This window comes from Octopus bimaculoides, chromosome 4 (genome assembly GCF_001194135.2).
Source record: "Octopus bimaculoides isolate UCB-OBI-ISO-001 chromosome 4, ASM119413v2, whole genome shotgun sequence".
NCBI classification, from domain to species: Eukaryota; Metazoa; Mollusca; class Cephalopoda; order Octopoda; family Octopodidae; genus Octopus; species Octopus bimaculoides.
In genome coordinates this window covers 126244495-126256826 of record NC_068984.1, presented here as the reverse complement: position 1 = coordinate 126256826, position 12332 = coordinate 126244495, and the positions used below count along the sequence as shown (strand labels likewise).

The following is a 12332-nucleotide window of genomic DNA, read 5'->3' as shown; positions in this document are numbered from 1 at the left end:
TCATGGTCAATAAAATAAGTACCAGTTGAGCACTGGGGTTTATGTAATCAACTTAGCCCCTCCTTTGAAATTGTTGGCCTTATGCCAAAATTTGAAACCAATATTATAAAACTGCCTTCTTTATTTTACACTGAATTACATTGTTACTTCTATCTCCAACTGTTTTTTTTCTTTTTAGCTTGGTTTCTGTGGAATTGCAGTTGGAGCAGCTATGGTAAGTTTGGATTCTCTTCAAAAATTTTCACTTTCCTCTTTCAAATTCTATTTAGCCATCAGCATTGCTGTTGTCATACTTGTTTTGTCCAAACTAATGTGTATTGGATAAATTTGCTGTATAGTAAATTGCCACTCCTCAAGATCTTATGTTTTGGAGAAATTCTTCAGAAACCCTTTTCCATTATACATTTTTGTCATTTCCAATCAATATCAAGTGCAGACATGGCTGTCTGGTTGCAAAGCAAGCTTCTTAACTATGCAACCTTTTTATGTACCCTGTTTATACTGGCACGGGTGATAAGTGTCTACTACTATAGCCCCAGGTGTATCAAGGCTTTGTCAGTGAACTTAGTAGACAGAAAATATGTGGAAAATATCTCCAAGGCAGCGAGCTGACAGAAATGCTTAGCAGTATTTCGTCTGCCACTACGTTCTGAGTTCAAATTCCGCCGAGGTTGACTTTGCCTTTCATCCTTTCGGGGTTGATAAATTAAGTACCAGTTATGCACTGGGGTCGATGTAATCGACTTAATCCTAATGTCTGTCATTGTTTGTCCCCTCTATGTTTAGCTCCTTGTGGACAATAAAGAAATAAGAGAATATGTGGAGGCACATTGTGTGTGTGTGTGTGTGTGTGTAGATCACTCTTCAAAGAAGAAATTCATATTCAATGTCAGTAAGAGTGGGTCAGTATCCTCATATGTTGCCCAGCTGTCACATAACTTACCCAACCAACCATTTTATTTCTCTTTTATGCTGTCATTATACTAATTTTTTTTTTCTAATTTGCCTACCAAATATTTTATGTCATTGTTTTTTTTTTTGTGTGTGTGTCTCTGGTGAAGGCATGTGACACTCACAATCAGGAGATCTTGGTTTCAATTCCAAGCTGGGCAGTGTGTTGTGTTCTTAATCAGAACACTTCATTTTACATTACTCCAGTCCACTCAGCTTCAAATGAGTAACCCTGGGACTGACTGCCATCTTGTTCCAGGAGTATATTATGACCTTGGTCAATTATATGTCATGGAAATTAGGTAACCAATGCTGTGAGTCCTAGGATTTAAGACTGTAACATTCAGGGGACGTAATTTTATGTTCCTCTGGGTGTGATATTGCAATGCCATAATTTATTAATGCTCTTCCCAGTCCTTTATCTGTGTGGATGGCATGTCAATGTCACAGTTTATTACTAATCCTCATTATTAAATCTCCTAATTGTCCATCTCTCATTCTCTTCTTATTTCAGGCAGGACTTAAACCCATCTGTGAATTTATGACCTTCAATTTCTCTATGCAAGCTATTGACCAGGTATTGTGTCCTTCTTTCTGTGTTTGTAGTATGTGTGGTAGACGAAGTGGTGCTGGCAGCATGTGGTGGTAGTAGTAGTGGTGGTGGTGTTGGTAACATGTATGATAGTAACATTGGTACTGTACTTTGTGTGATAGTAGAAATAGTAATAGCATGTCTGGTGATGGTGGTAGTAATAGTTGTAGTACAGGTGTTGGCTGTAGCTTGTGTGGTGGTCATGGTAGTAGTGGTGGTGGTGACTAGGATTTGTTGTAGTTGTAGTAACGGTAGTGGCTGTAGCATGTGTAGTAGTTATAGTAGTAGTGGTGGTGGTGTTGCTGCTGCCCTCAACTGTTGTATGGTTAGTTTCTAGAGAGTTTCACTATCATACTGCAAAGCTCGTTCCAGTTTGGACCTAAGCAGATTATTTTCTAGACATTTCTATGCAGTTTCACTCTCAGATTTTTCACCAGACTACCAAATCTTTTCTATTTTACTTTCCAGATCATCAACTCAGCAGCTAAAACCTTTTACATGTCAGCTGGCTCTGTAAGTATTGTCTATCCCTCCCCCTCTCTCTCTTTCCTTCACTCTTATTCTCTTTAATTTATGTACCCTCCGCTTCTCTCTTACCCTCTTTAACTTGTGTACCCTCCCTCTTCTCTTTCTTGTTTTCCTCTTTAACTTATGTCCACTCCTCTCTCTTTCCCTCTTTAACTTACTACCCTCCATCCATTTCTTCTTTAACTTATGTATTCTCCCCCTTTTCTTCTTTGACCCTTCAGCTTTCAGATTACTTTGTCGAATGTAATAATTATTTATTCACGTTGTTCTGGATTAATCAGGCATTATCTTGTAGCTTCAAGATTTCAATGATTTGACTGCATTTTTAGAATGACATTGTAGGACAGGTGTGAAAAGCCAGACCTGGCCGTTTTGAACATAAAATGGATAGAATATTTGGCCTGGATATGACTGGTTTAAACGCTAAAGGGTTAACTTATATGTCTCTCCCCCTCTTTGCCCATCTCCATTTTTATCTTCTGCCCCCTTCTGTTACTCTATTAATCGCTCATCATCCTCTGCTCATTATTATTATTCATCTTGCTCTTATTTCTTTAATTTTCCATTCAGGTAAGTGTCCCCATTGTTTTCCGGGGTCCAAATGGTGCTGCATCTGGTGTGGGTGCCCAGCATTCTCAGTGTTTTGCTTCCTGGTACAGCCAGTGCCCAGGCCTCAAAGTTGTCAGCCCATATTCCTCAGAAGATGCTAAAGGTCTACTAAAGTCAGCTATAAGAGATCCAAATCCTGGTGAGTTCTCTGCTTTTCTTTTAGTTTCTTCCATGAGTGTCTACTTTTTGACAGTGATGTTGTGATGTTCATTGACTAAGCATTACTTATTTTGTTATGTCTTCTTGTAATTGAACAAAATATTTTATGCTAACAGGGAAGAGAACATGATATTATGCTTCTCTCTGATTGTTCTCCCATTCAGTTCCTGCCTGTGGTGACTTTGATTTTCATCCTTTTGAGGTTCCATCCATCTCTCTTCTTAACCATTCTTCTTGTAAGGGTTGAGTGTGCTGAGTCCTCAGATACACCCTCCCGGGGGTCCTTTCAGAAAAAAGATCATCAGCAAATGTTCTTTTGTCATTTCATCAGTATTTTTATAATTTGTGTATATTCATTTTATTATAAATGCAAAACAACACCACGGAGGAATCAACGTAAGCTTAAATAATAAACCTCGACATGGCAAAGGATTACTGTATTGGTAACTCTGTTCAATTGTCTGGGTATATCAATTGCCTTGGGTAGCCTGGGAAGCTGGCAGTATGAACAACTGAGCAATAGCTGTCTTTGAATCTCTGAGCTGTGGCAGTCAGTGAAAGGGATTGGGGAGGAAGGAAGTCAGTGGAGTTTAATGATTACAGTGAAGAGATGGGGAGATGATGATGGGCTTGGTCAAAAGTGAGATGAGACATACATGAAGAAGTTCAAATAGCTTTGGTTGTTAGTCAGCTCATATGAATGCTAACGGGACTTTTAAACCTCCTTGTATATGTGTTATATATTTATATATGTCTACATCTTCTTTTGCAGTTGTCTGTTTAGAAAATGAATTGATGTATGGTACACCATTTGAGATGTCCGAAGAATCCTTGTCACCTGATTTCCTCATCCCTATTGGTAAAGCTAAGATAGAACGTGCAGGTCAGTGAATCTTTCTTGGTCTTCTGTTTAGCTTTATTGCTACTGACGTGGATGGGTGTGCTGTAGTGTGTGTGTGTGTGTGTATAGTTCAAATTTATAGAACTCAAAGATGAAGACAGGTGTAGGAACAACAAGCAAGTATATTAGTTTGACACTCAGAAAAAATGGAAAAGTCTTTTACGTTTTGAGCCTATGTTTTTCGACTGAAAGGAATAAGAGGAAATAAATAGAGAGAGAATGAAAAAAAAACTTGTTGAGAGAGAGAGAGAGTGTGTGTGTGTGTGTAAGTGCATTAAATATGGTTTGGTTATATGTTATATTTCAGGTTCAACTCTTAACTGCTAACTTCTGTGTTCTCTCACCGTTAGGTAACCATGTGACATTAGTGTCCTTCTCCAAGACAGTCGGCACATGTTTAGAAGCTGCTAAGGAACTGGAAAACTTAGGTGTTGAGTGTGAGGTAAGTGTCTTGTCTTTACTCACTACTGAATGCAAATGAACCAACTCCTACATGGTTACTCAATCTGTTAGAAATAGCTACCTAATTTCCTCCCTTGAAAAATGAAACTGTTTTGAGAAAAGTCGGGCATCATTTTCATGTAAGGAAGCTCAATAACTGACCACTACATAGTCACAAGTTTTTAATCTTGCTATTAATATGTTGTTGTTGTTCTTCAAGAAAGATATCTTTTATTTCATTAAATCAAACAATCTGGTGCAAACAAACAGGTTCTGCCATCTACTTCACATCTAGCTATAAACACACTTCCTCTGACATATATCTATTTGTGCAGCTATTGCAGAAAATAAAAGTGAATGTATAAGATAACTAGGTACAACCTGTTGTATGAAAACTTAATAGTAAATGTATTGATGATGAAATAAACCAAGAAATTTTGGTGTTGATGATGAAATAAACCAAGAAATTTTAATTAATTAGAATTAATTAAATATGGAAGATTGTGGATCTGCTCTTTAGTAATAGTGACAACTCTAGACTTGTTTCAATCTTATTAGCTCTCTTTAAAAAAGTGTAATCTTACCATTACTTCAGGCTTTAGACTGACTGAGAAGTATACATGTTTGTGAATGTATATAGAGTGGTGTTGTAAATTAAAAGAATGATTATAGGTTTAGGCATGGCTGTGTGGTAACAAGTTTGCTTCCCAACCACATGGCTTTAGGTTCAGTCTCACTGTAGGTCACATTGGGCAAGTATCTTTTACTATAGCCCTAGGCCAACCAAAGTCTAGTGAGTGGATTTGGTAAATGGAAAGTGAAAGAAAACTGTCATATATATAATCATCATCAATTAACATCTGTTGTCCATGCTGGTATAGGTTGACCAAAGCTGGAGAGCTGCACCAGGCTCTAGTCTGATTTGGCGTGGTTTCTACGCCTGGATGCTCTTCCTAACACCAACCACTGTTATGTGGTACAGGTACAGGGTTCTTGCAGTCCAATCCTCTTCACCTTAACGCTTCTGCTATGGAGCATGGGTTTTCTTGAGTACATCAAGGTGTCAGGCATCTTGGTTCCTTGTCAGCTCACCTGTAAGATTCAGTGTCTTGAAGTTGTGTTACTGTCTGTTTAAGACAAGATTTGAACTCAGTACTCCTGACTAGCAGAGCACTCCTCAGTTATTTAGTGTTCACATACGATACACAAGACAGTTTAAGGGTTAATCTAAGATGTTCCACTTGTGACCATCCTATCTTTTTCCAGACAATGTTTTGTATCTATTGCGTTTCAAGACAGTAGGGCATAATCTAACCCCTTGCAGATGGGTTTAATATCGATGGTCTGTGTTGTGTATCACCATTAGGCTGTTCAGTAACTACATAATTTTTCATACAAGGAATTTTACAGTGTATTGACAGATTCTTCTCAGTGTGGTTGGCGTTAGGAAGGGCATCCAGTTGTAGAAAACACTGCCAGATCAGACTGGAGAATGGTGCAGCCTTCTGGCTTCCCAGATCCCCAGTAGAACTGTCCAACCCATGCCAGCATGGAAAACGGACGTTAAACGATGATGATGATGCTGCACAGAGTGTGGCATCACACTGCTCTTACACACAGTGTTTTGATGTGGTCAGTTCCACTTCTCGCCTGCAAGGAGTTAAGGAAGATTTGGCTGCTATTTCTAGCTGGTCAAACAACCACATAAAGATGACCTCATTAGTATAATAATGTCATTTGCTATGATGACAGTTGATATTTTATTATCTTACCTGACATGCCCCTGTACCCTTTCCTCTTTATGGCTTTTTTACTGCTCACTTTTCAGTCTCTATTTTATTCTGTCTGCTATGCATGAATTTTTGGATTACATTGCTGTTTACCTTACTTGATTAATTGCAGCTTCCTGTTCCCTATTTTGCCCTTTATCTCTTTCTGGCGAGTTGTAATGCATCTGTGTACTGTATACAATAAGCTTATTATTTTTGATGTCTACAATGACTTTGTTTGTTTTCCTGGTGCTTGCAGGGACTTCTGTGTCTGTCTGATATCAGCAGTGATTTGTCTATTTATTTGGTGACTTTAGTTTCTCTGTCTGGTATCCACAGTAATCTCTCCATCTGTTTGATGTCTCCAGACTTCGAGGTGTTTGTTTAAAGTTACAACTTTGAAGACATCACATAACTATATCCATTCCATGCTAACATTGTCCCAATTATCTGTAAGTCTATGTATTTACAGAACAACTCCACTCTTACTTTCCACTTATACTATACTCACAGGTGATCAACTTACGTACATTACGTCCTCTAGATGAGGAGACTATTGTGAACTCTGTAATGAAAACAAATCATTTGGTGACAGTTGAAGGAGGTTGGCCCCAATGTGGTATTGGTGCTGAGATTTGTGCAAGGATCATTGAAAGTAAGTATTGACTTTCAGCTTTATACTCCTAGTCTTTTACTTGTACTGCTTTAGTATTTCTTTGTAACACTAACAGTAGGCCAGTAATAGCATGGTATAGGTTTATTGGGAGGACAGGCTTGCTGCTACATGACTTTTATTTATGAAAAGAACAAGCCAGTTACTGAAGTGTTTGATTATAGGAAAGGACATGCATGTCACATCATAGTATTTATTTATACAGAGGTCAGGCAACATATAATATGGACTTAATTTATGGAGTGGACAGGCCAGCTACAGTATGTTATTTATTTATGAGAGAGAGAGAGCATGCAGTTGCTGGATGGTATTTATATGAGAGGACAAGTCAATTACTTGCTTTATTATGTGAAAGCATTTATTTCACTGACCGTTTATTTAGTAAAGATGACAAGGGACCAAGACTCCTGACAGTTTGCTGCACTTGAGATGAGACATCAAGATAAGTAAAACTGTGACCTTCTATACATACAGGTATGTCCTCTACGTTCTCTCTCAGCTGAGAGGTCTTGTGCTGATCTCATGTAAAAAGCGCTTGTGCTGGTGCCACACAAAAGTGTCCTTGTTGGTGCCATGTAAAAAGCACTCAGTACATTCTGTGAAGTGGTTGGCATTAATAAGGGCATCCAGCTGCAGAAACCATACCAAAATAGACTATTGGGACTTGGGCAACTTCCCAGTTCCTGTCAAACTGTCCAACCCATGCCTGCTTGGAAAGTGGATGTTAAATGATGGTGACAATGATATTGATTTAGCTTAAGAGGCATACTAAGACTGTAGCCAGGTTTGAAACCTGACCTAGAGTGTAGTGTATTAACCTATTATTTAAGTCATGAGTGTGATCTATTAACCTCACAGTTATTAGATAGTTGAAAGTGATTTAACTATTGCCCTGAACAGGTTAAGTGATTATACAGAAACTCAATCCCTATTTTACGGTCAGTAGGGAGGTTTGTTGAAGATTTGAGGATTATATTGGGCAGGTTTGTGTGACTACTCCAGTTTTCTCTACTCCATATTTGAAAGATAGTAGAGAGCTTACTGATGATGTTTTGTTTGTTAAATTGAGCAAGAACACAAATCTCAGCTATTTAGAGAAACCTGTTGTTTAAGAAGAACCAACAAGTCTCATACTCCATAAGTTTTTCTTTGGCACAACACTGCATATTCTGTAAAACAGTAATTGGCTGTGCGAGGTTCTAGTTGTCCCCTTGTGATCCAAGTGCAACACTAAAGATTACTTTGACATAATTCTTATGGGACACTAGAAATTGCTTTCATACGATCCATGTAAGAATGTTTAATTCAGGACAACATTTTATATTATTAACCAATTTAATATAAGTTAATCTTGACTATAATGTGCATATTCCTTACAACCCGTTTCAACCTATTTCAACCTATTTTTTTTTTAAATTCCAGGTCCTGCTTTTAACTACCTAGATTCTCCAGTGCTCCGTGTCACAGGTGCTGATGTCCCAATGCCCTATGCCAAGGTGCTGGAAGAGGGAGCTTTGCCACAGCCATTTAATATTATCAAATCTGTGAAGAAATGTCTGAATATAGCATAAAGCAATAACCATACAGGACATTATCACTCGTTACATCTCTCAATAGCCGATAACAACTTCGACCATTGACCAAGCTGTATTACAATCTGGCGGAAAGGACAAGTTCTACATTAACTACTCTTCTCTCAACAAATCATCTAGGACAATTTTTTTTTTTAATAAACAATCTGTAGAGCTTAATTTTTAATTGATTCTTCCGTCTTCAAATATATTTGATTACAATCAGGATTACAATTTTTATACAACTTGTCTAAGGTAACTCCTCTTCATAGTTTCCTTAACTTTTGCCAGTGTTGGGACATGGACTTCTGATAGCTATCAGAAGTTCTACTACATTATTTATCAAATACGAAATCGTCCTTTGTTCTTCTAGATATTTCTAGCAAACATCTCAAAAAAAAAACAATTCTCTTTTTTGTTGATTTAAAAAAAATAAAAATCAATTAAAAAAATTATATTTTCTTATGATGAAATTTGGTAGTTTTCACAGTGATGCAAAGGGTCACAGTTTGGAGAATTAAAGACATTTAAGGAAAAAATTCTATTTGTTTTTTATATGAAGGATGAAAAAAAAAATCCAGTAGCCTAGCCCCCTCTGAAGCAGGCTCCTGGCTACACCCAATGATTCATATTGGATGATTATGAAAAGTGCCATATACTCAGTTAGCCCACTGAAAGAACCATACATACTCTTTTACTCATTTGACTGTGGCCATGCTGGAGCACTGCCTTTTAGTCGAGCAAATCGACCCCAGGACTTATTCTTTGGAAGCCTAGTACTTATTCTATTGGTCTCTTTTGCCGAACCGCTAAGTTACGGGGACGTAAACACACCAGCATCAGTTGTCAAGCGATGTTGGGAGGACAAGCACAAACACACACACATATATACGATAGGCTTCTTTCAGTTTCCGTCTACCAAATCCACTCACAAGGCTTTAGTCGGCCCGAGGCTATAGTAGAAGACACTTGCCCAAGGTGCCACGCAGTGGGACTGAACCCGGAACCATGTGGTTGGTAAGCAAGCTACTTACCACACAGCCACTCCTACGCCTACATGGAAAGTAATAGTTTAGAAATCTTCATGGCTTGAATATTCTAATATCTAAAGAAGTGTAATGCAAAAGACACAGAGCTGAGTATATTATACTCAACTGTTTTACTGGTTCCAGTCATTGAACTGCAGTTATGATATGGCACTGCTTTCGAAGTCTTTAGTTGTTCGTATAAAAAAAAAATACTTATTTTATTATATGGCTAAGTTACTTTTGATGTAAAAAGACACCTTGCTTTACACAAATACACACACGTGTGTGTATTGGTAAGTTAAAAATTATATTTACTCTTCTGTAATTTATTGAAACAAAAGCAGGGTTGAACAATTACATCATTTTTCAACAGAGTCTCCTTGCTTTTCAATGCACTTCTTCCAGTGGTTCACAAGCATGCTTATTCTATCAGAGGTTTGCACAGCCATTTATGCTTCTTTATCCTTAGTAAATTGATGACCTCAAAAAGGATGTTTGAGTGGGGCAAAGGGGTGAGACTTGTACTGTATGCAGGGTGTTCCAGAAACTCCACCTTTCAATAATGTGGGTGTGCACTATCATGCAACAATAACACCTGCTTTGACAACACACCTTTGCATTTGGTGCAAGTTGGTGGCCAGCATTTCACTAGTGCACACTGGTGACTAGACTCCTTTTCCAGGTAGTGTTTCAGTATAGGCCCCTCTCTGTGGTTGCAAACTGAACTTAGTTATGTGACTACATTGGCACCTCTATGCTAGATATGTAATCAAAATATCTCTATGAAATTATTACTGCCAAGACACTAATTTATTTAATAAATCAAGCTATAAAACAGGTGCCACACTGGCACTTAGCTATGCATATTGGCAGAGGTTGAATGACATTATAGAAACAGTACACTTTGGAAGCATGTGTGTGCTGCATAATTTACTTGTTTAGTTGTAACTGGATTTGCACTCAATACAGTAACACGAGTATTTTGTAAATACTTGTGTTTGGGCTCAATTTGATTTTTTTCCAGGTTTCCTTTTTTCAAGAAGAACTTAATGGTAAACAGTCAACAGTGATGGAGTATAAAGATTGAGAAAATGTTAGCTGACATCTAGGACTGGAAGCCATCTGAATATTGGAAAAGAGTTACCTGTATCATGATCATTTGCTCTGGATGTCAAAATGCCTGCAACATAACTGTTGCACAATGCTCTGTGAACACTGTAAAAGGCAGCAAGACATGATATGGACAGCTGCAATGGAGACTACAAAACTGGGAGCAGCAAGAAAGGACATAGTAGGCATTCTGAAATTTATCCTACGTCTTTGGAGAGGGCTTCATCAAACAGCTGTGTGAGGCTGCTGGAAACTGTGGTCAAACCCTAGATGGAAAGGATTACTGCTGGAAGAACAGGAGTAGCAGTAGAGTTTGGTTCCTTGCCATACCTCTGGAGAGTCAGAAGCAGTTGTTGGAGAATTTCTGTGACTTCACATTAGTTCCAATTTCTGGTCTAATTCCCTCAATTGTAATTCCATGGAGTACTGCGTATGTGTGTGTGTGTGTGGTGGGGAGGTTGAGAAAGACATCAACTTCTTAGTTCAGTTGATGAAGTGGCCTATTTTTTAAAATTTCTATTTTATGTTTGGCAGCAAGCTGTCAAAATACTTAGTGATATTTCATCTGTCTTTACATTTCGAGTTCAAATTCTGCTGTGGCTGACTTGATTTTTATCTTTTTGGGGGTTGGATAAAATAAATACCAGTTGAGCACTTGGGGGTTGATGTAATCAACTTAAAATATTCCTGGGTAAGAGTAAAGAAAAAAAAAACTGCACCCTTCTGATAAGCCATGACAAACAAGTGTGGCAGAATAGGCTCATCATACCAATATGATCTGAAGCTCAAATTCACAGCTTCTACATCATATTGTGGTTGAGGGAGAGGACTTGAAGCCTTCATCTTGCACTGAACTGAACATAGGCAATCCTATCTAATCCAAATGTTTGTATGAGTGATTTGATCTGAGATGAAATTAAAAAATTGTACAGTAGTAGATGTATTGTAGCCATTAAGTAAACATCATACAGTCTGTTATTTTCACTTTACTCCATTATATATTACATAATAATAATAATAATAATACCACATTCTAAATTTGGCACAAGGCCAGCAATTTTGAGGAAGGGGCAAATTGTTAACATCGATCCCAGTATTTGACTGGTACATATTTTATTGACTCTGAGAGGATGAAAAGTGAGTTTGAACTCCGAATGTAATGAGTTGGATGAAATGCTACTAAGCATTTCTGTCCAATGTGTTAACAATTCTGCCAATTTACCACCTTCCTAATGATATTAAGTATTTGAAGTCTCACACTGTACATGTACAACCTACTCACTGATGCATTACTGTAAGAGAGGTGTGGCAAAGCAGAGTGGTGCATTCAGGTCATAAATGTACACAACAAGAGACTCTGGAAAAATATACTATTATTATTATTACAAAATAACAAAGGAAAAATTAATGTAACTGTATATGTGTGGTTTTAATGTTGTTGCATATAAACAGTCATTACAGTATGAAGTTGTTGACAGTAAATTCGTTATAACTGCCAGCTAGCAATGAATGTATAACTATGGAGTGTCAACAAACTGGATGCTCTAACTACAGTTAACCATTCAGACTCTGACAAAAAGGATTACTTCCTTTTTCATTTATTCATTTACTTGTTTCAGTCATTTGACTGCAGACATGCTGGAGCACGGCCTTTGGTCGAGAAACTCGACCCCAGGACTTATTCTTTGTAAGCCTAGTACTTATTCTATCGGTCTCTTTTTGCCGAACTGCTAAGTTACGGGAACGTAAACACACCACCATAGGTTGTCAAGCGTTGGTGGGGGGACAAACACAGACACACACACATATATATATATATATATATATATATATATATATACATATATATGACGGGCTTCTTTTCAGTTTCCGTCTACCAAATCCACTCACAAGGCCTTGGTCGACCTGAGGTTATAGTAGTAGACACTTGCCCAAGGTGCCACGCAGTGGGACTGAACCCGGAACCATGTGGTTGGTAAGCAAGCTACTTACCACACAGC

The 12332-nt window shown here is 37.9% G+C and overlaps 1 protein-coding gene across 1 annotated transcript in view; it reads left to right on the top strand.

Moving 5' to 3' along the window:
* Window positions 1-8649, top strand: part of LOC106879672 (pyruvate dehydrogenase E1 component subunit beta, mitochondrial) — a 15298-nt gene extending 6649 nt beyond the window's left edge. The window contains exons 5-12 of the mRNA XM_014929345.2: window positions 179-214; window positions 1466-1528; window positions 2012-2056; window positions 2642-2819; window positions 3612-3722; window positions 4091-4182; window positions 6464-6605; window positions 8046-8649. Coding sequence (XP_014784831.1) covers window positions 179-214; window positions 1466-1528; window positions 2012-2056; window positions 2642-2819; window positions 3612-3722; window positions 4091-4182; window positions 6464-6605; window positions 8046-8194 — 816 coding nt within the window. The 3' untranslated portion in view covers window positions 8195-8649. The remainder of the gene's footprint in view (window positions 1-178; window positions 215-1465; window positions 1529-2011; window positions 2057-2641; window positions 2820-3611; window positions 3723-4090; window positions 4183-6463; window positions 6606-8045) is intronic.
* Window positions 8650-12332: the final 3683 nt, after the last annotated feature.